The 20,552-nt window shown below is 48.5% G+C and overlaps 7 protein-coding genes across 7 annotated transcripts; 6 read left to right on the forward strand and 1 right to left on the reverse strand.

Annotated features, from left to right (window-relative positions):
- Positions 1-624: 624 nt before the first annotated feature.
- On the forward strand, positions 625-2,076 carry TrAFT101_008217 (uncharacterized protein; the record flags this gene model as incomplete). Its single annotated transcript, XM_024899842.1, has 4 exons — positions 625-880; positions 955-1,441; positions 1,522-1,827; positions 1,902-2,076. The coding sequence occupies 4 exons, from the start codon at positions 625-627 to the stop codon at positions 2,074-2,076; spliced, it is 1,224 nt and encodes a 407-aa protein (XP_024762371.1).
- A 1,105-nt stretch (positions 2,077-3,181) lies between these two features.
- TrAFT101_008218 (uncharacterized protein) lies at positions 3,182-5,483 on the forward strand (the record flags this gene model as incomplete). Its single annotated transcript, XM_024899896.2, has 8 exons — positions 3,182-3,461; positions 3,519-3,758; positions 3,844-3,939; positions 4,051-4,307; positions 4,372-4,465; positions 4,522-4,833; positions 4,902-5,154; positions 5,216-5,483. 8 exons carry the CDS (start codon positions 3,182-3,184, stop codon positions 5,481-5,483), a joined length of 1,800 nt encoding a protein of 599 aa, XP_024762370.1.
- Positions 5,484-8,101: 2,618 nt separating this feature from the next.
- On the forward strand, positions 8,102-9,358 carry TrAFT101_008219 (uncharacterized protein). The gene is made up of 4 exons (XM_066128274.1): positions 8,102-8,330; positions 8,429-8,701; positions 8,760-8,900; positions 8,969-9,358. The coding sequence occupies exons 1-4, from the start codon at positions 8,179-8,181 to the stop codon at positions 9,285-9,287; spliced, it is 885 nt and encodes a 294-aa protein (XP_065984392.1). The 5' UTR covers positions 8,102-8,178; the 3' UTR covers positions 9,288-9,358.
- A 695-nt stretch (positions 9,359-10,053) lies between these two features.
- Positions 10,054-12,192, forward strand: CFD1 (cytosolic Fe-S cluster assembly factor cfd1). Its single transcript, XM_024899797.2, has 2 exons — positions 10,054-10,453; positions 10,572-12,192. The coding sequence occupies exons 1-2, from the start codon at positions 10,421-10,423 to the stop codon at positions 11,460-11,462; spliced, it is 924 nt and encodes a 307-aa protein (XP_024762368.2). The 5' UTR covers positions 10,054-10,420; the 3' UTR covers positions 11,463-12,192.
- Positions 12,193-12,657: 465 nt separating this feature from the next.
- TrAFT101_008221 (uncharacterized protein) lies at positions 12,658-15,607 on the forward strand. The gene is made up of 3 exons (XM_066128275.1): positions 12,658-13,152; positions 13,271-13,800; positions 13,877-15,607. The coding sequence occupies exons 2-3, from the start codon at positions 13,689-13,691 to the stop codon at positions 15,304-15,306; spliced, it is 1,542 nt and encodes a 513-aa protein (XP_065984393.1). The 5' UTR covers positions 12,658-13,152; positions 13,271-13,688; the 3' UTR covers positions 15,307-15,607.
- A 178-nt stretch (positions 15,608-15,785) lies between these two features.
- NOP10 (snoRNP complex protein) lies at positions 15,786-16,750 on the forward strand. The gene is made up of 2 exons (XM_024908000.2): positions 15,786-16,121; positions 16,229-16,750. The coding sequence occupies exons 1-2, from the start codon at positions 15,947-15,949 to the stop codon at positions 16,243-16,245; spliced, it is 192 nt and encodes a 63-aa protein (XP_024762365.1). The 5' UTR covers positions 15,786-15,946; the 3' UTR covers positions 16,246-16,750.
- A 6-nt stretch (positions 16,751-16,756) lies between these two features.
- Positions 16,757-18,391, reverse strand: TrAFT101_008223 (uncharacterized protein). Its single transcript, XM_024907999.2, has one exon. It carries the CDS (start codon positions 18,254-18,256, stop codon positions 16,892-16,894), a length of 1,365 nt encoding a protein of 454 aa, XP_024762363.2. The 5' UTR covers positions 18,257-18,391; the 3' UTR covers positions 16,757-16,891.
- Between the last annotated feature and the right edge of the window lie 2,161 nt (positions 18,392-20,552).

Below are 20,552 nucleotides of genomic sequence, written 5' to 3' on the forward strand. Positions count from 1 at the left end.
AGAAAGATGCGCGCTTACACCTAAATGTACATGCATCAATCATGCATGTCATCTCCGCGGCAGTGTTGATATAGATTAAAACCCGCCGTTGTGGGCCATTGCAACAATGGCGAACGTGGAGGCGACACATCGGTTTGAGCGTGTTTAACGACAGCATTTAATATCTGCGGGGCGCAATGTAAAATTAACGGTACATATGCTGAGAACCTAATAATCAAGACCAGCTTTATTGGCTCGTTTCTGCTCCATCATTCTGTAACAAGCAGCAGCTAAAGAAGCTATGCAGGATTGCGAGTCTTTGGCCAGTGATGGCGACATGAGAGCAGCTGATTTCCGGCTTAGGTAACAGGACTAATATCCTATCAGATGGGCCAAATTCGCCCAATGCTCATGACGACATACCGAGTATAAGAGTCTCTAGCATTGTTTAGCCGATGGCGGAGTAATGATTTGTCAAACAAAATGATATGCCGATGGAAGCAAGCAAACAAATAAATTCGCTGTCACCGGCGATTATACACACACGATTAGACAAACCACCATATCCAGCATAAATCCCTACACCAAGGCATCTCTGCAGCCGAATTGGTTCTCACTAATCGCAAAAGCCAATCCAAATTCAAGATGGCCGCCGCCGCTGTTCAAGTTCCCAGACAGCCAGACATTTCATATGCCCCCGACTACGATAATTATCTCAGCCGTGTTAAACGTCGTCAGGAGAATGAAAAGCTAGAAAAGACCCTCCCGGAAGGTTTCCCTACCAAGCTTGAATCCGATCTAGTCTGGGATGGAAGGAATTTGGCCGAGTCATATGATTGGAACTACATCTTGACTGAGAGTGACATTGCCGAGATCGACGAGGCTCTTCGCCACTTCAAATGTGAGTCTATCAAACGAGCTCTCGGCCAATGAAGTTGGTGAAACAGAGGCTGATGCTCACATCATTATTAACAGCATTGAATCTGGGCCTGGGCTACATCACCCAAGAGACATTTCCACTACCAAAGTTGCATGCTACCCTACGAGAGATCTCCAAAGAGGTTCATCTGGGTCACGGCTTCAAGGTTGTCAAGGGTGTGCCTGTTGATAACTACAGTCGTGAAGACAATGTCGCAATCTATGCTGGTATTGCCTCTCACATTGCACCTATCCGAGGCCGCCAAGATTACCAATGGGATGGAAAGCCAGCCGACGTGGTCCTTGCACATATCAAAGATCTCAGCCAGGAGATTGATCCCCACAAGATAGGCGCGCCGGCCTACACGACCGACAAACAGGTTTTCCACACAGATTCTGGAGACGTAATTGCTCTCTTTGCTTTGGGAGAGCCGGAAGAAGGTGGCCAGAGCTTCTTGTCCAGCAGCTGGCATGTATACAACGAGCTCGCGGCCAACCGCCCCGATCTTATTCGCACCTTATCTGAGCCTTGGGCAGTCGATGAGTAAGTGAATCTTGATGTTAAGAGGGCTTCACAACAAACAGATTCATGTAGATCCCGCTGCTAACTCATCTTCCCTAAAGATTTGGAAAGCGTGGCAGGACACATACGCTGAGACCTCTTCTATATTTCCAGCCAGCCACAGAGGATGCCCCTCAACGTATGATCATTCAATACGCACGACGAACCTTCACCGGATATTGGGGGCTTCCTCGATCAACTGAGATTCCCCCGATTACTGAGGCCCAAGCCGAGGCACTGGATGCATTGCACTTCACAGCCGAAAAATACCGCGCTGCGCTTGACTTCCACAAGGGTGACATTCAGTTTGCCAACAACTTGAGCATCTTCCATGCTCGTGAGAAATTCCGAGACTCGGCGGAGAAAAAGTGAGTGATAGATGCCACAAAGGAATTTTGAGATTTGACACCACGCATCTCTGCTAATAATGCATTATTGATAGACGCCATCTCATTCGTCTTTGGCTACGCGACCCCGAGCTAGCATGGAAGACACCCGAGCCGCTGAATGAGAACTGGGACAGGGTTTACAAAGATGTTAAGCCTGAGAATACTGTTTTCCCTTTAGAACCAAGAGTCCGCAGCGCCAGTGATGGGACTGCTAAAAAGTATGAGTAGAGGAGAAATGCATGGAGATTCTAGAAAGGGTTATTGGCCCACAATAACCCACGGCGGGCGGGCAGCCTTTTCACACCCATTGTAAGGGTTGTTTCTAAGGATGGATGTTTATTACTACAGAATGTTTCAGCTTTAGACAGCTTCATCCAACAATGTTCAGCCTTCTTAGGTCGTCTTTCGTAAAGATTAAGCTCATGTCGCCTTACATCTTCCTAAAATGGCATGACCTCTACTATTACCTATATTGTTAAATCTGTGCTGGTCCCAGATCGTAGCATCCAGACTAGGTCGCAGGCTGATCGTTCCCACAAATCACTTGCACATGCATTATCAGCTTGCATAATCGTCTACCAACACACTAGGTCAAGGCCTGTAACAAAATCCTGGTACCACATCACATCACAATTGCGAATATGGCGACATTCTACGCAAACCTCTCAGAAAAAGCTCCTCATCTGCAGCTTCAGGGTATTTTCGGGCGTAACAACCAGGCCCCGAAGAAAGCTCCATATGGCGCTCTCCACGCTTGCTGAATGAGCCTATTCCCCCACACATCCCCCGAGCCGACAAAGCCTTGTATGGTTGTATGTAATACATTCTAGTGCAATAACAGGCAAGGGACGATAAATGGTTTGCATGTAGTGTGTCGACACCCCTTGTATTTGGTTGCACATGCAGGCAAGGGTTCATGTAGTCTAGAAGTGAGTCCAGAGGTGGCTTAAGCAAAACATGGCGAGTTGGTAGCTACATCAATGGCGTTATCGGAGCCTTGTATCATCGCCATCAATGGTATCACATCCGCTAGTCATGAATACGGAGTGCCAAGTTTCCTCATTATAGCACGCAGTGGGCGAAGATCAGCTGCTTGTAGTAATTTATGGAGAGAGCTGAGTCTATGTGGCATTGCACAGCAGTAAAGACGAAAACAGCACGCTGAGACACAGCTCTAATTATTTAACCACGTCCCAAGTGTGTCATTTCACTCATTAATATATAGCAAGCTCATCGACAAGCCCTTGTAGCCAAGTATCTCTTGTTGAAAGCCATCCCTTAATACTGTCTGCTTCCTGATTATATCCAGTTGCTTCGGATACATTGAAACGCAATGCCGTCCTTCTGGCGGCGTCCTTTTCAGAGCAGTGAAGAATCTCAATCTACTGAAGTAGAAGAGAGGGGATCATCATCGGACAGTGATCCATCCGAGCTCATTGCCGGAGGCACGCATTATGTCGCAGGCAAAGCAGCCAACAACAAAGAGGTATCCTATCAAGATGCCTCTGGTGCACCCGTTGAAGAGTCATCGCCCTTAGGATATAATGTTGGGCCTATGACAATTCTGTTTCTGAACGTGAGTAAGATGATCGGCACAGGCATCTTCTCGACTCGTGAGCAAACTTCTTTCTCCACATCTCTTTCACGTAGAGGCTAAAAAGCATTGGCAGCCTCGAGCATTCTTTCCGGAACCGGCAGCATCGGTTTGAGTCTGATATGGTGGGCTCTTGGATTTTTAACTTCCACATGCGCGTTTTCTGTGTATCTCGAGTTCACATCCTATTTTCCTTCGCGGTCAGGAGCCGAGGTGGTGTATCTCGAGCAAGCATTCCCACGGCCGCGTTGGCTGATATCAACGGCGTTCGCTTTTCAGACAGTGATTTTGTCATTCAGCAGCGGAAACTGTTACGGTAAGATTCCAGTTAGTTTAAGCATGCAGCGCATGAATTGATAATGGAATTGGTAGATGGGAGCTGATATTAAATCTACCAACAGTTTTGGCTGAGTATATCTTCAAAATGTCAGATCACACCCCTACTGATTGGCAGTTGAAGGGAGTAGCTGTAGCTGGCTACACTGTTGCAGTCCTTGGTAAGTTCTTTTGAGCAATATAAAGAACGATGCGCAAAAAAAAAAAAAAGAAAGAAAGAAAGAAAGAAAGAAAGAATAAATGAAAGAAAAAGGGCTTACCTAGTACAACAGCTGTGATTTTGCACAACAGACATGCGTATCACTTCGCCAACGTGGTCGGTTTCATCAAAATCTCCACGCTGCTCTTCATATCCATTACAGGATTCGTAGTCCTTGGAGGGCACACCCGCGTTAAGAATCCGACGGCCAATTTTCAAAATTCTTTTCAGGGAAAAGCTACTGCTTACGGAACAACAAACAGTTTATACAAAATTATTTTCTCCTATGCTGGATTCGAAAACTCTTTCAACGTTGCCAATGAAGTCAAGGTATGCCTTAAAGTCGCATTTCATGGATAACCATGACGTTTATCTTTCTAACAATTTCTCGCAGAATCCCGTGAAGAAAATTCGTCGCAATGGCTTCATTGCCATATGCACAGTTACAGTTCTATACATTTTGACGGTTGTTGCCTATTATTCTGCCGGTAAGTAACAAGATATAAATGAAAGACCCATTCCATCTCTAATATGAGACCTATAGTTCCGAAAGAAGACATTGTGGGCGGCAAGCTAACTGTCGCCAATCTATTTTTCATAAATGTCTTTGGAGACAGCAAGGGTATTAGGGCTCTCAACTTCTTGATTGCAATCAGTGCTTTTGGCAATCTGGTGGCCGTATTAATCGGATCCTCGAGGGTTATTCGTGAATGCGGTCGACAAGGTGTCCTCCCATTCACCAAATTTTGGGTTTCAACTTATCCATTCGGTACCGCCCTTGGACCATACCTGTTCAAATATGTCATTACTCTCGTAATGATCTTAGCACCCCCTGCTGGAGATGCCTTCAACTTTGGTATGTAATCAAATAGCTCTATCTTTGGTTTGCCGCTTTTCTTCTCTTAATACTAATCAAGCTTGCAGTTACTGACCTCGGTGTGTACCCTGGCTCTTTCTTTGACTTCTTAATGAGTGTTGGTCTTCTTATTGTACGACATAAGCGAAAAGCCCTCAATTTGCCAAGGCCTGTGTTCAAAGCCTGGGATATCGCTATTTATTTCAGTATTCTCAAGAATCTCTACCTACTCATCATGCCGTGGTACCCTCCTGCAGGAGGAGCAACTGGTGGCGACGTTAGCTTCTGGTACGCTACGTATGTAGTTACTTCTGTCGGCATGTAAGTTACAATTCAGCATACAGTGGCAGTTTTGGCAGTTCAGGTGCTAATGTTCTTAAAGCCTCGTGGGCTGTGCGGCCTATTTTTGGCTTTGGGTTCACGGCATTCCTCGTCTCCGAGGTTACAAAATCCGAGAAGAAGTGGTTACCCTCGATGATGGTGCAAAGAGTCATAAACTGGTCAAAGTGCCAAATTCTGAAATCGAGGAGTGGGACAAGAAGCACGACCATGCTGGACGCATCATCACAGAGGCTATTGATCCAGTCGACGAGGCACAGAGTAAAATCTTGATTGCAGGAAAGGATGGCACTTTGTCTACCACACAATAAGTTATGTGGCTACCTAGAATTATCGACTCATCTGTCCATTTTAATCCACCAGAGTTTCATCTAGCTCCATGATGAATGGAGGCTACTTATTTGCTTCAAAAGATGAGCCCCGGGCATCCGGTACTGACTGAGATTGGTTACCACTTAATAAGAATGGGGGCCACGCCTTTCGAGACGTCTCAGCCGCCACTCTCTTTAGTACTATGCGGCAATTTAGATCCATGATGATTGCTGAATCTCTCTATGTCTAGGTAGAATCGATAATTTTGAGCTCAGACCGGCATACGTGGCGAAGCTGTGCCTCTTTGATGCAAACGCACACCGCTATTGCAGCCACAATTCCCCCTTACTTCCAAAGGTCGAAATAAGTTGCGAGACTGGCAATTCTTGGCACCAGTTGGCCTTTGGACGCGTAAGCCTTATGCCTGTCATATGCACATCTTCTTCTTTCGTTGCCTCTTATATGTAATACTGAGGCTCTGGAAATAATGGCAGAGGTAGGTGCGTGTAACACGTTGCAGCAAACCCTGTTTCATTAATAGCCCTTGCTATGTGAGTGGCCTCAAAGGTTTGCACTTTACAGTTGAGCTTCTTGCGTAATAAGCCCTTACAGGGCTATCGGGTTTGATGACAGTGCAATATGTGGCGGAAAAGATTATCTGAAGGATATGCCAAGACTCGCCGTCATCCTAATTGTTTCAAAAATCCCACTGGTGTTTGTTTGCAGCCCAAATCTTGGCAAAGTATCCTTTAGCTGAAATACCTTGATCTACCCAAACAATTAGCTTAACCGTTACTATTACTCGGTATGGGGTTGCTGGGAGAGTTGATCAATACTTTTCGGACTGATAGATCTACTTCCAACTAAGCGATAAAAAATGGTTGACTACGACTACTCAATCTCATTAAGATCTAGATGTAACAGAATTGAAACTTGTGTTGTTCAGTTCAAACTTTAGAAACATGCATTACATCGTTAGGCGATACAGACGTGCAGTACAAATAAGCTTAAAAGGTAGATCAGACAATTATCGGGTAGATCTCAATCCGACGTATACGACGGCCTGATCCGAGCGAGGAGGAATGCACGCCATCTGCGGGCACGCCTTTGCGCTTAGTTTCGAATAGTAATCAATTTACGCTCCTTTCAATCTACGCCAAGGCTCCCCCGCTGCGAATCATTGGCTACATGTACGCTATCTCCCGTGATATTTTCGGATTTGCGTCGCAGCTGAACAAATTTCTTTTTGTTTTCCTCTTATCTGAGGGCCGTAAAACACGTTGGCAAGTCCTCTTACACGCCGCTACTTGGCGCCAAGGTTAGCTGAAAGAGCTGCAAGGATACAGATACGGATAGAGTCTTTTCTAACTAACTCAGCCTCCCAGCCCGAATACTTATGTAGAGACATGCTTGGCGCGCAAACAAACTGCAAATTAAGGTACATCAAAACCTAGATCAGAAATATAGTATGTACTCAGTAACTAAGTAACCATTACCCCTTACTGCTATTTTAAGCTTATACCATCTTTGCATCTTGTACAGTATACTAATACTAAACTCCCGGGAAAGGTAGGGTAGGCATTCTAGAGTTTTCTGGGATAGCTCGAGATATGCCAATAAGGACACAAGTCACATGTTGACGCTACAGTAGTCAAACATAGACTAAGGTAAGACAATCTACTATTACTACCCTTCACTGTCCCAAGGGCTGGCTTCAGATCCGGCAAGAGGGGTAGAACAGAAGAGGTGGAGGAGGGGTGGAGAGGGTGTAACTCCAGAAGATGTCAGTGCGTTGGTCAGCTGTTTGCCTGACACTGCATCTGAATGGCGTTCTTCCTCAGCGTCGTAGATGGCGTATAATGACGGTTCAGTAAACGAGCGTGGCCTAATAAGGCTTTTACGTCTTCATTTGAGAAGTCCATCTTATCAGCTAAACAGCAATATACATGATCGTAGCTAGCTTTGCTTGTTCACTTCGCTCTTCCCTCTTGGTTATACAGATATAGCCGTAAATCGTCAATGCGCACTTACCCAGGCATATATATGCGCCTTGCCGCAGAAGTGTCTTTGTTTTCCCGTTTCCGGCCGTCGACAGCGCTCGCCACACAGTTATACGCCTTCAAATGACGAATCAATTATTCCCAAAACGCCACACGTCAGTTCCCCGATGTTGTTGCGGCTTGGAGAAGTTGGGGGCTCGAGCTAAACACGGATCTTCAGCTGCCACTGCCTCGTAGCGAGAAATGATTGGCTTCCATACACATACTTGTTTGCACGAAACCTCCTTCTTGTCCTATTTTGATATATATAATGCTACTATCGCTTATCGTGGAGGGTCTGTGTGACTAAAGACCAAATCCCGATGGCTCTGGTTGAGGATAAGTGCTTTATGCATGAAGAAGTGGCCAATTCCCAATCAAGAAGTGTATGTAAAGGGGGAAGTGGCCAAGGGCGGGATGTGTATATAAACCAAGAACGCCCAAGCTAGATTACATTCATGCATGCAGCATCCAAGTCTTTATTTCATCAGTGACCAGCACGGCCTCAACACTAGTCAACATATCTGCTATTATTCTGGTCTCAACATCGTCTACAAGGCGCCTTCCTCTACTTTATTCATCTTTTCACTCCCATTCTGGCCGTCTGTTTCTAGACGCATCCAATTTGGGCGGAATTTGAGATACAATAGACGTTATGGCCCAGGTATTTGTGAGGGATGAACAACTGTGCAAACAATATGCGCAGTTTGCATCCGATTTAGACCGATGGCATTTTAAGATTATCTACTGGTTTATGTTCGTGCTGAATCTCATGATTCTATTCATTGCATCCTGGACATACACAAAGTACGTCATCTGCATTTCTCTCATTAGCCTATTGAAAGCTCGAGTAAAGTCATATACACAAAATGATATGCAAACTAACATACAATTCCAAATAACAGAGGTCAAGAAGCTATCGAACTATACAGTCATGAACCTCAGAGGCGTTCAAGAAGCCTAGTCAAGTATATGCTGATGTGTCTTGGTTGCGTAATCGTGTCGACGGCAATCGTTATTATGGAAGCCTTTGCTCTCCTGGCTCTGCAGTTTTGTGATGGCGAGAATCTGATATCCCTATACTGGTCTACGTGGACCATGACTCAAGTCGGATCGCTTATAGCGATGATGGGTATCATCCTTGCCATGGCACACTCGTTGAGAAACAGAAGGCATCCGTAAGTTACTTTAATCTCATAGTAGAATGGAATACAAATTACTAATCATCGCTTCAAGGCCATGGGCTCTTGCGTTAGGAACACCAGTCCTCGTTACCGCCGGCTTATTGCACCTCGTTCACGATTGCATAATGAAGCGAATCAACAAGATCAAGGAAGGCCCTATAAGGAAGAATAGCGTTCTTTCTGTGAGCGAAGTGTAAGACAGTCTACTTATACACATTTACAGCTTTCACTCGCTAACAGGACTCGGCGGTGGTGTTTTAGGAATACTATTCAGGGAAACGTTGAAGATGACTTTGAGAGTTCGCCTTCAGTTCCGGGCGAATTCATAGGATTCACAGTGGATGGTGGCCCCATTGTCCGCTTCAGCAGTCCCATCCCCCTAAATCTCAACTCCGATAGTAGACCCGAGGTGCTAGGATATTACGATGGCACTCAACCTGTGATAGCATACAAAAGAGGATCCATCCAATTTTTGTCTACGCCATCAAAAGGCAAAACGCGCGACCAAAATGAGTCTCAGCCACCACAAGAGGAAAAATCGGTGGACAAGGCACAGGCAATTCTACCGGAGACTATTTAGAGAGCAGGGGTGATGAGGAGATTATGTATTTTCTGTTAGCTTTTTGACATATATACGCATGTAAAAACTGTTTTATATAATAGCTTTTGTCAATGCTTTTGAAAAAGCAATGCCAAAAGTATTAGAGTTGAAAATTCGAGTACAACTCTCTACCAGTTCTCATCTAGCCGGTCTATTCCCTCTCCCTCTGTGATATTCCAGTATCTATTGCACCGCTTTTGTATCAATGCTTTGACCTATTTCCCACTAGTCGAAAAGACACTGTAAATGCTCCGACGTGTAATACCTGGTTGACGAATAGCCCGCGACGCTATATTTACTATTATTGTTAATTAAAGAAGATGACACGATTTCTTTTTATTTACACTTTTTAGAGGCATTGTGAAATCTTAATTCTTAATCAATTTCTTAATGTATTACGAATCCGAAACGCTTATCGCTGTACATCTCTACAAGAGAGCCTCGCGGCTTTAATGATTCAGGATTCGAGCGCCAGGATACTTGGTTCGAATTGGTGTGACAAGCCGATGCACGATTCAAACGCAGACCTCGATAAGATCGCATCGTCATGAACAAGCGACGAATGCACACGACTATATAACGGTGGGAGTTGGAGTCTTGAAGCTGCGTGATGGTGTATTTATTGTATTCAATGCGATCTATGTGCGAGCAGACTGCCAGTTTATCTACTGCAAAAGGAGCTTCTCCACGCAATATGCTCCCCCCCCCCCCCCCCCCCCTCCGTATTTACCTAGGCACAATCACCATCAGAAAAACAAATACAAGTCTCTCAACGCCTCCCAGGATGCCGCATGGAAATGATCTCTGCGACTATTTGTTTTACCTACCTATGCTTGGTGCAACATATTAGATGTGCCAGTGACAAGCTGCACGATGGAGGGGTCAGGCAAAAAGAGGTAGCATCGGCATGTGATCATGGCGGGGCAAAAAGCCGCCGAGCTCCGTTGATCGGCGCCTTTGCTGGAAGCTGCGCGCAACATTTCCATCTCCATCTTACAAATCAGCCGCCGAGAGCAATTCGCAAAAGCATCCTCCTGGCCTCTCTGGTCAGCGCTTCTGATGCGCTTCGCTGCGCCATCTCCGCATAGAGTAAGCAGAGCAGCAGAATCATCATGGGCTTGGAGAAGGTCAAGCACATTGTGCTGGTACGTCCAACAGTCCCCAGAAGCACCGCCGCATCCCATTCATCGTATCATATCGTTCACTTGACATGCAACACTGGCGGGGCATCAGATAAACTGACCTGCGTTTTACGGTTTCTAGGTGCTGTCCGGCAAAGGAGGCGTGGGCAAGTCTTCGGTGACGACGCAGCTGGCCCTGTCCCTCACACTCGCAGGCCACTCGGTGGGCATCCTCGATGTCGATCTGACCGGCCCGTCCATCCCGCGCATGCTATCGATCGAAGCGTCCAAGGTCACTCAGGTGCCAGGAGGATGGGCGCCGGTTACTGTCCACGAGGCCGATCCGGAGAAGGGAGTGGGCAGCCTGCACGCCATGAGCCTGGGGTTCCTGCTGCCCAAGCGAGGCGACGCAGTGGTTTGGAGAGGCCCGAAGAAGACGGCCATGATTCGACAGTTCCTCAAGGATGTGCTGTGGGACGAGACGGAATACCTACTCATCGACACGCCGCCGGGAACCAGTGACGAGCACATTTCGCTGGCCGAATCGCTACAAAAGGACGCTCGGCCGGGTCAGGTGGCCGGCGCTGTGGTTGTTACGACGCCGCAGGCGGTGGCGACCGCGGACGTGCGCAAAGAGCTAAACTTCTGCGTCAAGACCGGCATTCGCGTGCTTGGAGTGGTGGAGAACATGAGCGGCTTCGTGTGCCCGCACTGCTCAGAGTGCACCGATATCTTCGGATCCGGGGGCGGACGGTCCATGGCAGAGGAGTTTAGAGTGCCTTTTCTGGGCTCCGTACCGATCGATACGCAGTTTATTGCTCTCGTGGAAGAGGGCAAGCGACCATTTTATCCAGTGGGCACAGTAGTGAACGGCCGGGACATTTCAACGGCGCCGTCAGAGAGCGGCGAGAAACAGGACAGCAAAGATGACGGGACACTGGTGGACAAGTACAGGGACTGTTCGCTCTTCCACATCTTTGCAGGCATCACCACACAGGTTGGGGAGAAGATTGCCGGGATAGAGAATACATGAATCTGTGTTACGCCTACACTTGTCGGCCAGTCCCTGGTGGTGTGCGGCAGTGCAATATGCAGTAGCGAGGCTGTGGCTAGCCGTGAGCGCCGTGAGACATCCACATGTCCCTTTGGAGATGGCGGGCGCTTCCGCAATGTTTGCTGCCTGCCTACATGTGGTCTTTATTATGTACATGTGTGAGGGACTTCTGTCAGCAAGCCGTGGTAGCACCTTGTAGTCAGTCGTCAAGATGCTGCCCATGGATAGCTGTGCCAGATGCGACTTTGTCAAGGAAGAGCCGAATGCCATTAATAGGAGCCGGTGATTTACATGCGTTTATTCAGCTACATCGCCAAATCTTCATTTATTCTCTGTCAGATGCCCACGTAGAATATGGCAAGCAATATCAATGGCGTACAACAGATCTGTCTAGCCCACAGCAGTAAAGCATGAAACTCAATTGCTCGGTCCTAGATGGCGCAAACACCGACGGCGGTGAAAGAGTCGCTGTAGCATGTATTAGCATTCCCTCAGCAAAGCAAGTCTTGGTGGACGGCATCAAATTCTGGGAGTCTGCCTAGTAATATTCACAGCTTCAATTTCGTCATCCGAAAGCCACTGCAAGTCGCGAGGCAGCGGCGTTTATTACTGCACAGCCTGTTTCTTGTTCCGGCGGCCACCCCGCCGTCCCGCCCAGCCAATACCGCAATGTGATTGGCCAGCAAAAGGAACATTACGTATCTTGCCATGTATGTACCTGGCCATCAATTGTGGGTACCTCGAGAGAAAAAATCACAGAGTTTGTGAGCTGCAGCTGTCATTGAGTATGTGCAGCTGCAACACCAGGATGATTTGCAGATGGGCAAGCAGAGCACAGAATTTTTTTTTTTTTTTTTTTTTTTAAGATGACTCGTAACTCTCACACATACGGTCTGCCAAACTGTCTTTTGTCTCGTGTTTTTGTCTGAGCCATAATATTACGTCGTAGCCAATGTAGGGAGAGCCTCGTCATTTGCAGCTCTCGTTTCAATAGTTTTTTGCCTTTCCCCCCCATTGAACGCCTTGCGTGGTAGTGGAGACCTGCGCTGCGAAAATGTACCTGGCAGTACCTGCACAGACCCGGGGGCCAGGCCTCCTAGCGCCGCAGCCAAGTACTGCAGCGTACCCATCACCGACTCCCGATTGGGCTGCGTCGAGCATCACACAAACACAACCCTCGCGGCCAAAATCAAAATCCAAACCCGCACAAACAGTTGCAAAACCCTGTTCCCGCCGCCTGCTGTCCGCGCCTTGCCGTCCATCCTGCGTCCATCGCCGGGGCATCCACTCTCCACCAGCCACTGCGTCTGCCGGCCAACTAGCGACACGTCTCGTCCCCGCGGGGAGATAGAGAGATAAAAAAAAAAAAAAAAAACTAGGCAAAAATATCGCCCTACTTACTGCTTGCGCCTCCAATCTGCTCGCAGCAGCACCGCCTATCCGCGTACCGTCACACGACCGCTCGTCCATTCGGGAACAGCCTCTTACAGCTCTTCTCTGGTGATTTTACATTGCTGGATATGAGTAGCTAGACGCTCTGCCTGTCCTCGAAAGACACTCTCAACCGGCCGCTTCTTGCAGTGGCCTGACTGACCCTCCTCTGGTTCTTCCCTTGGCCTTCTATGCGATCAACTGATCTCTTGCGATTCCTCTTTTCGCGACCTTCCAAGTATGTTGTGGCTCATGCTTACTTGCTGGCTTCTCCATCTTGAGCTGCCAGAGCTCCATCTATGAATCGGCATGCTCGTGTGTGCACGTTCAAGAGCTGACCCTGCTTCTCTGTCCAGGCCCCGATAGCACCCCTTCAAGCAACACAGATATTGAATAGCTTCCAAATTACGCCCCGTCTATACCAGTCCAACCACCGCTCTCGGTACTTCTCCCCAGGCATCGGGAAATACAGCACTCCGCGCAACATTTCGCCACAGAAACGCTTCTTCTACCCTCTCTGTCCTCAGCCTCCTTGACGTCTTTCTACAGACGTTAGGCATTCCTACTCTATCCCCCATTGCTGCTGGCTTCCGCCAGCGTCGTTGGACTCACCACATTCCTGTGGGCCTACTCTCTCAAGCAGACGCCGCAAAGTCTGTTTGAGTGGCAGCTAGTGCTCCGCGGACTCGTCGTCAGAGGGGCATTGCAGCGTTTTCTCTCAACCGTTGTTTCTGCTATTGGCTACTTGCAGTAGCTGCACAGTCATTAGCAACAATGGCCAATCTTTCAGTCCCCAATAATTACACCTTTTCCCCTTCCTCGGCAACCCACTTGACAATCAACCACGATGTTGCTGCCGAGTTGGACTCCACTTATGCCTTTGAAGGTACGTTGCTTCCATCAGCATTCACTTACAATCTCTTCTGTCCCAAGGATTTGTCGACTGATTCGTAAATAACCAGGGCCTGAAAAGCTGCTAGAGGTGTGGTTTGCGCCCAGCGCTTCGGCACTGCCCACAGGCGCGCGACCTAATGGTCTCAAAGCTGTGGCTGCTGATACTTGGGTGTCCATGCTTGACATGGTCAACTGCAAGATCCTCTCCGTTCTCGAGTCTGAGACTGTGGACGCCTATCTTCTCTCCGAGTCTAGCATGTTCGTCTTCCCCCACAAGCTCATCCTGAAGACTTGCGGCACCACTACCCTTCTCCTGGGACTCCAGCGCATGCTCCACATTGCTGCTGAGCATGCAGGCTTCACTTTTGGCAACGCTGCGTCTGCCACGGAAATCAAGGCCATTGCCACTCCTTACCGCGTCTTCTACAGCCGTAAGAATTTCCTCTTCCCCGACAAGCAGCATGGCCCCCACCGCAGCTGGAAGCAGGAGGTTAAGTACTTGGACGACATGTTTGACGGCGGCAGCGCCTACATGGTTGGAAAGATGAACGGTGACCACTGGTATCTCTATATCACGTCCCCGAACCGAATGTTCACTCCACCCTTGACTCCTGACTCGGAGAGCAATGAGGTGGCTCCAACCAGCTTCACAATTCCCGCCAGCTTTGGCAAAATGGGATCTGTGGCAAATGCCTCTGACGAGACGCTCGAGATCTTGATGACGGACCTCGATCCGGAGAATGCCAAGCAGTTCTACTTGTCACACGCGAGTGCGGTCGCGTGTGATAAGATGTCCGCTGAAGCCAAAAAGGCTCGCCACGATGCTGTTGACAGCCTTGGTGGACTCTCGACTCCTCTTGAGGAGGTGGACGTTTTTGCTGACGGCATCGAATCCGATTTGCATGAGCCGTGCGAGAAGCTCAATGAGATTGAGGCTTTGACTACTGAGGGCCACGCCCTGGGCACGGTCGTGACGGAGCAATGTGGACTCGCCGATGTGTACCCTACCTCGGTCTATCCAGATGCCCGCATTGATTCCTACCTCTTCAGCCCATGCGGTTTCTCTGCCAACGCCATCATCCCTCCTCCCCCCTCTGCTCAGGAGGAGAGCCAGGGCGGCAGCAATGCCGGACACTACTTCAGTGTCCACGTAACCCCCGAGACCGGCTTCTCGTTTGCTTCCTTCGAGACCAACGTTCCAGGAGGTCAGAGCGGACGCACCACCGCCGAGATCATCGAGCACGTCGTTGAGATCTTCAAGCCGGGCCGCTTTAGCGTCACCTTGTTCGAGGCCAAGGGCCGTGGCGATAACCCCTATGGCTTGGCGAACCCCGATTCCAAGGGTGCTGCGGCTCTGCGACTTGTTGATTCCGTGCGCGGATACCGCCGCATTGATCGCATTGTGCATGATTTCGAGGACTACGACCTCGTCTTCCGCTTTTATGAGCGCGAAGGATGGGCTGGAGACAAGAAGGCACGTGTGGGCGAGGAGATGTAACTGGGATGCCAGCTTGTGATGAGGTCCAGGCGGCTACAGTGGGATGTAGAAAAGATGTGTTGGATTTGGGCTGGGTCTTGAGAAGATGCTCTCTCAGTTTCATTCTGGACATTCCTTTTTGGGGGGGAGACGAATTTCTTTTCACCCTCTTATTTTGAATATTGGTTTTTAGTTTTGGCACCGTTGGCCGAAGTTATTTGTAGTTTTTGCATAGTCTGTTGCTTACTCGTTCATTGAAAAGATGTCAACTTCCAAGTTTGATGATTTGCTATTTTGACGTCGTTCTCTTGAAAGTGACCAGTATCAATATAAATACATGCGAGTATTATAATAATTGCAAGTATTGTTAATGTACAGAGTAATCCGTCCTAGACTCTTCAGCTTTGGAGGAATTGATCACAGTTGGCCGTTCTAGTACTAGTGCCGTGTTCTTATCGATAACAGCGACCTCCACTCACCAATTTTTTTCGCCCAGGGCCAGCAGCGCATCACGGAAAACTTCATCCTCGCTCCTCGCCAAGCATACGAATCAGTGACCAATTGGTGCGCCACATCACGTCCTGTGTCCACCATAATCCCCCCTCTACTACCGTCTCATCGATCAAATCCACCTTCGAACCGTCAAATCCAACCGCCCACCATGCATCTGATGTACACCCTCGACGCCAGCGGCAACCGCCTCTACACCCTCAAGAAGGTCGCCCACGGCCAGGTCACCAAGTCTGCGCACCCTGCGCGCTTCTCGCCCGATGACAAGTGGTCTCGCCAGCGTGTTACGCTGAAGCGCAGATTTGCTCTGCTCCTGACCCAGCAGAGTGAGTGAAGCCTCGTGCAGTTTTTGCTGTTGCAAGAATTTAATTTTTTTTCTTTTTATTCGTTATTTTTTTTTTTAAACTCCTTTGTCTAACGCTCTTATGTCCAGAGGCTGAGGCTATGTAAATCTGCGGCATTGAAATGCCATCGAGGCAATCAGCAAGCCATAGGCAACTCGCTTGAGAGAGAGCCCATAATGAGCACATCTTCTTTTGAAGCAACTTCAATCACCGACAACACTCTCTACGGCTTCCAACAAGAGATGAACGGGCTTTGATAGAATACGCGGGCGAGCACTGGAGCAGGAGGAACTGCACGACAAGAGACTGCCTCGGAAGTTGCAGGCAAGTCTGGCAAAGAAGAGCTTTTTTCGACTGAATGGAGGGGGGAGGCAGTTCGGGAAAAAAAAAAAAAAAAAAAAAAAGACCATCTGGGATTGGATAAACTTCTCTTTTTTCTCCATGATTGGGAAGGGAATTTGGCGTTTCTTAGGCGACTGGTAGTGGGAGATTCTATGTTTCATATCAGCTGTTTACGTATTTCTTGGGCACATTTGCATCTACGCAAGATTAAAAAAAAATACAAGCCTCATCAAGAGGAACATACAGGCAATTTACTGGCTATTTTTTCACCTCGTCTTGAATTTTCACCATCGTGGTTATTGAATTTGCAATTGCTTTTTTTTGCCGTCTATCTTGATCCATTTTTTTCCCCCCAGTCTCATTCATTACTCTTTATATACAAGTCCAGCCAGCCAATATCCCATCTCCATTTACCTCTTCCGCCTCGAGTTCACGTTTCGCCCAGCACCAACCTTGATCTTACCACCCGCCCCAGACCTGTGACCAGTCAAAAGGCCCGGCAAGAAATCATCGTCCATGAGGTCCTTCTTCCTCTGTCTGCGCTGTTCATCCAAGGCCTTGGTATGCTCCTTCTGGTCCTCAGCCAAGATCAAATCTCTGCCCCAGTTATTCTTGCCGCCCACGTTCTTGGGCAGTCTTCCGTTGGCGCTGCCATGGACCGGCTTCGGCACGCTAAACACATTTCCCCTCGTGTTCCATTGGAAGCCCTGCTTGAGGTGGATCTTGAAGTTTCCATGCTGGTCCGTTGAGCAGCTCGTCCTGGTAAGAGTGCTCTGGCCGCACTTGGGGCAGAATTGCTTGTCCATGTCCTTGGTGATGTTGAAGCAGCCATGGCAGCGTAGCACCCACGTCTTGAGATATGTGATGCGAGATAGGGACGGTGTGACGAGGTTGAGGTTGATGCGCAGCGCAACGTTTTGCATGGCGTAATCGGAGGTCAGGATGGCAGCCTGCAGAGTTTTGGGAGGGCCATTGTCGTTGGTGCCATTTGCGCCAGAGTCCTTGGCCTGCTGCTTCTTGAGATTGGAGGGAGTGATCCAGCCTTCGTCATCAGAGTCTTCTGACGCCTCTTCGGGCTGTTCTTCAGACTGTGCTGCCGGGGAAGAGGCCTCAGGAGCGTTCTCGACGGCTGCTGGTGTGCTGGACTCCTCAGCTTGCTCTTCACTGCTGCCCGAGGCTCCCAGGCTCAGAGTCTGCATATCATCGTTGAGTTTTGTCTCGGTATCTAGCTGAGGCTGTGACTCTGTTTGGACATCAGCGGCTTCCGGGCTCTGTTGGGAATCAGTCTGCTGAGCTTCCTCTGTTTGCTCCGGCTTCTTTTGTTCTTCTTCCGTCGTCTGCTTATTTTGCTGTGGCCGTCCGTTCACACTTTTCTGACCCGGTGTATTCCTCAGTCTCCAATCGCCGCCATTCCTCTCGCACTCTAGCTCGTATCCCAGCGCGAGCACCTCCATATCTGGCTTGCTGAGCACTCCATAGTCACCAGTCTTCTTCGCAAAGTCGGCAATAAACTTTAGGCTTTCTGGTCTTGGGGATCGTATAGTGACAAACGGTAGCAGCGTCGTTTCGACTCGAGAGCGAGTCGCGGCGTCGCGGATTTCGCTGATGATGTTGGGGAGGGTGTATAGCTTTTCGGCTTTGGAGATGAGGACGCTGGCAGGAGGATCGTTCTTGATCAATGGACCGGTATCCAGGACAAGGCTGTGAATCGGTTTGAACGTTGCGACAGCGGGAGTCGCAGATGGCTCGGTGGGTTGAGCCGGCGGAGTTGCCATGATGGCGTCCTGTATAGCGATTTGGCAAGAGATCTTCGAACCTTTTGGGGTTAGTATTTCAAGTCGCAAAGTATTTTTGAATCTATTTTAATGGCAAATTTGCACAAGGGAGCAGGATCCGGGCTGGTATGGCTGAAAAAAAAAATTGGCTTTGGAGATGCTTGTATGTCGCTTTTTTGGAGGGGCAATATCGCTACACACAAAATTTAGATGCCGATAAGATAAGAATTGTGAGACTGCCAAAGCGCCAAGCGGAAAGCACGTGCACAGGCTGAGCCGCTTCATACTGCATTCACTAGCCTAGTAGACTCGAGTTCTCAGCATGCAACGTATTCAGCTACCTACCCTATACCTCCCGTCTATTTTTTACATCTTTTTTGTATTTTCTTACAATCAAACTTGTACATAATGGAAAAAGAGGAACAGGTAGATTTACGGCTAAAAAGTCATCATTCCCCTCGAATTAGCATCTCTAATATCTGACTAGTGTGCCCTGCTTTGCGGGGGGGTCGCATCGCGAGGCGAGGTTGGGGAGACATGGGTTAAAGGGCGTGGAATACAAGATTCTAAACTATCACAGCAACCCTCCAACTTCTGGGGTGAACGCACGTAAATGGAGCTTTGAATTTAGAGAGTAGAAAACAGCAGATATGCAAGCAAGGAAGGTCTTACGGGCTTGTTTACCCGATTACACGTATCCTACTACATGCAAGGTCGCATGATAATCAGACGATGAGTTTGATATGTATCAGACAGCAGCTCCTGTAAGTGTGTCGAGCAGTCGCTTATCTGTTAACCCATGCAAATTCATAGACAGGCCTTGAAAATGATCAGCACTTGGCTCGGAATTTGCTTCCTGTTTACGGGATACGAGAGAGATAGCGTGTTGCACTAAATGCATGATTCCATGATTCCATTTCAAAGCTGAGGTGGATGGTTCTATTCTTGATGCAACGCTATTCATGCTATATCCAATCTGGTTTACTGTACTCCCTGTCTAGGATGATGTTTTACCCTGCCTCTTATCTCTGTTCTTCTCTGTTCACAGCTTGGGTGTTGGTTCTTCACTGGTGGAACTGGGCCGAGTATACGCACCGGCATAGAACCAAAAAAAAAAAAAAAAATGACTGGAGTTGCCACTTCCCTGTTGCTGGATGGTCTGTTCGACGCCCTTTCATTTATTGAATGGTGAGAAAATTTCAATTCCACTTGAGACGAGCTACATATCATCGGCTGCGTATGTGTTACATGTACATGTATGCACGGTGGTCCATGCATTGACTATTGATGTCTGCCTGTCCTAGTGTAGCGATTATGCGACACACGGGATATATCGGGCAGCTTCCTTTGGCGTAACAAGGATCAAAATCATTCGCTGCATTAGCTGAGAAGTTTCCATTTGTTCGAGAATGTTTCGGGCGCGTTGCTCGCCACCCGGAAGCACCCAGATCGCATGTAACCTGTCCGGATTGAGCAAGAAAAATCGGCGAAGGATGCTTCGATCAGAGCTGGTGCAACGATCATTGTTCTGAGGAGGCTAATGCATGACGTGGAACGATCTGTGCTGCGTGCGTGGTATTTTGAAACAATGTTGAGTAATGCCCATGGGGAACGCCGGCGGAGCTCACTACTCTATCTAAGGGTCGACTCCATAGGCTCTCGGAACAACGAATGACGAACAAGGCTATTACGAAACTTTGAAAAGGCATGCAAGGAGCGCCTCGAGGATCTTTCTGGGGTTGGAGAACCCCAGAGTATCGATTGAATAATGTTCTGTCATTTGAATGCCCGCACCACGCTACCCCAACCTGACTGGAGCCCTCATTACGATTCCTCCAATAGAAGCAAGACAAAGTTGGAGCTGGAGTTGGGGTCGTCCATGTGGAGAGAGAAATTGCCTCGTTCCGTCCGCTTCTCAAAGGTAATTTGACCTCCGCCACAGTGTGTTTCCCTCGAATCTCTTTTTTTGCCTCTTGCCTAAGTCACCAGCCCCATGTAGAGGGCGTGGAGAACACGCGGTCTGCAACGCCATGTTTTACGCATCTTTATTACACGTATCTGGATGGTTCAACAGCCGGCGGCTTAAGGCAGGGGGCAGGATATGTCACGGTGCTCGTCCGTGATGCTACGCAGGCCAGGGCTTCTCGGGCCTGTGCTCAATACGGCGAAATGGCAGACATGGGATGGCGGCTGATGAAGACTGGAGCGTGCGACTGGGCCACCAATAACAAGAATGATGGCAGAATGAGGCGGACCAATGTGATTCCCGCTGTTCCGCGTCGCCCGCCTGCAATGG

The sequence above is a fragment of the Trichoderma asperellum genome, chromosome 5, assembly GCF_020647865.1.
Source record: "Trichoderma asperellum chromosome 5, complete sequence".
NCBI classification, from domain to species: domain Eukaryota; kingdom Fungi; phylum Ascomycota; class Sordariomycetes; order Hypocreales; family Hypocreaceae; genus Trichoderma; species Trichoderma asperellum.

Bases quoted from the DNA above. Each gene is read 5' to 3' on its own strand.
- TrAFT101_008219 (XM_066128274.1), top strand. From the start codon at position 8,179: ATGGCCCAGGTATTTGTGAGGGATGAACAACTGTGCAAACAATATGCG. The intron at 8,331-8,428 runs GTACGTCATCTG...TCCAAATAACAG, and splicing joins GCATCCTGGACATACACAAA to AGGTCAAGAAGCTATCGAAC. The intron at 8,702-8,759 runs GTAAGTTACTTT...CATCGCTTCAAG, and splicing joins TTGAGAAACAGAAGGCATCC to GCCATGGGCTCTTGCGTTAG.
- CFD1 (XM_024899797.2), top strand. From the start codon at position 10,421: ATGGGCTTGGAGAAGGTCAAGCACATTGTGCTG. The intron at 10,454-10,571 runs GTACGTCCAACA...TACGGTTTCTAG, and splicing joins AGGTCAAGCACATTGTGCTG to GTGCTGTCCGGCAAAGGAGG.
- TrAFT101_008221 (XM_066128275.1), top strand. From the start codon at position 13,689: ATGGCCAATCTTTCAGTCCCCAATAATTACACCTTTTCCCCTTCCTCG. The intron at 13,801-13,876 runs GTACGTTGCTTC...GTAAATAACCAG, and splicing joins CTCCACTTATGCCTTTGAAG to GGCCTGAAAAGCTGCTAGAG.
- NOP10 (XM_024908000.2), top strand. From the start codon at position 15,947: ATGCATCTGATGTACACCCTCGACGCCAGCGGCAACCGCCTCTACACC.
- TrAFT101_008223 (XM_024907999.2), bottom strand. From the start codon at position 18,256: ATGGCAACTCCGCCGGCTCAACCCACCGAGCCATCTGCGACTCCCGCT.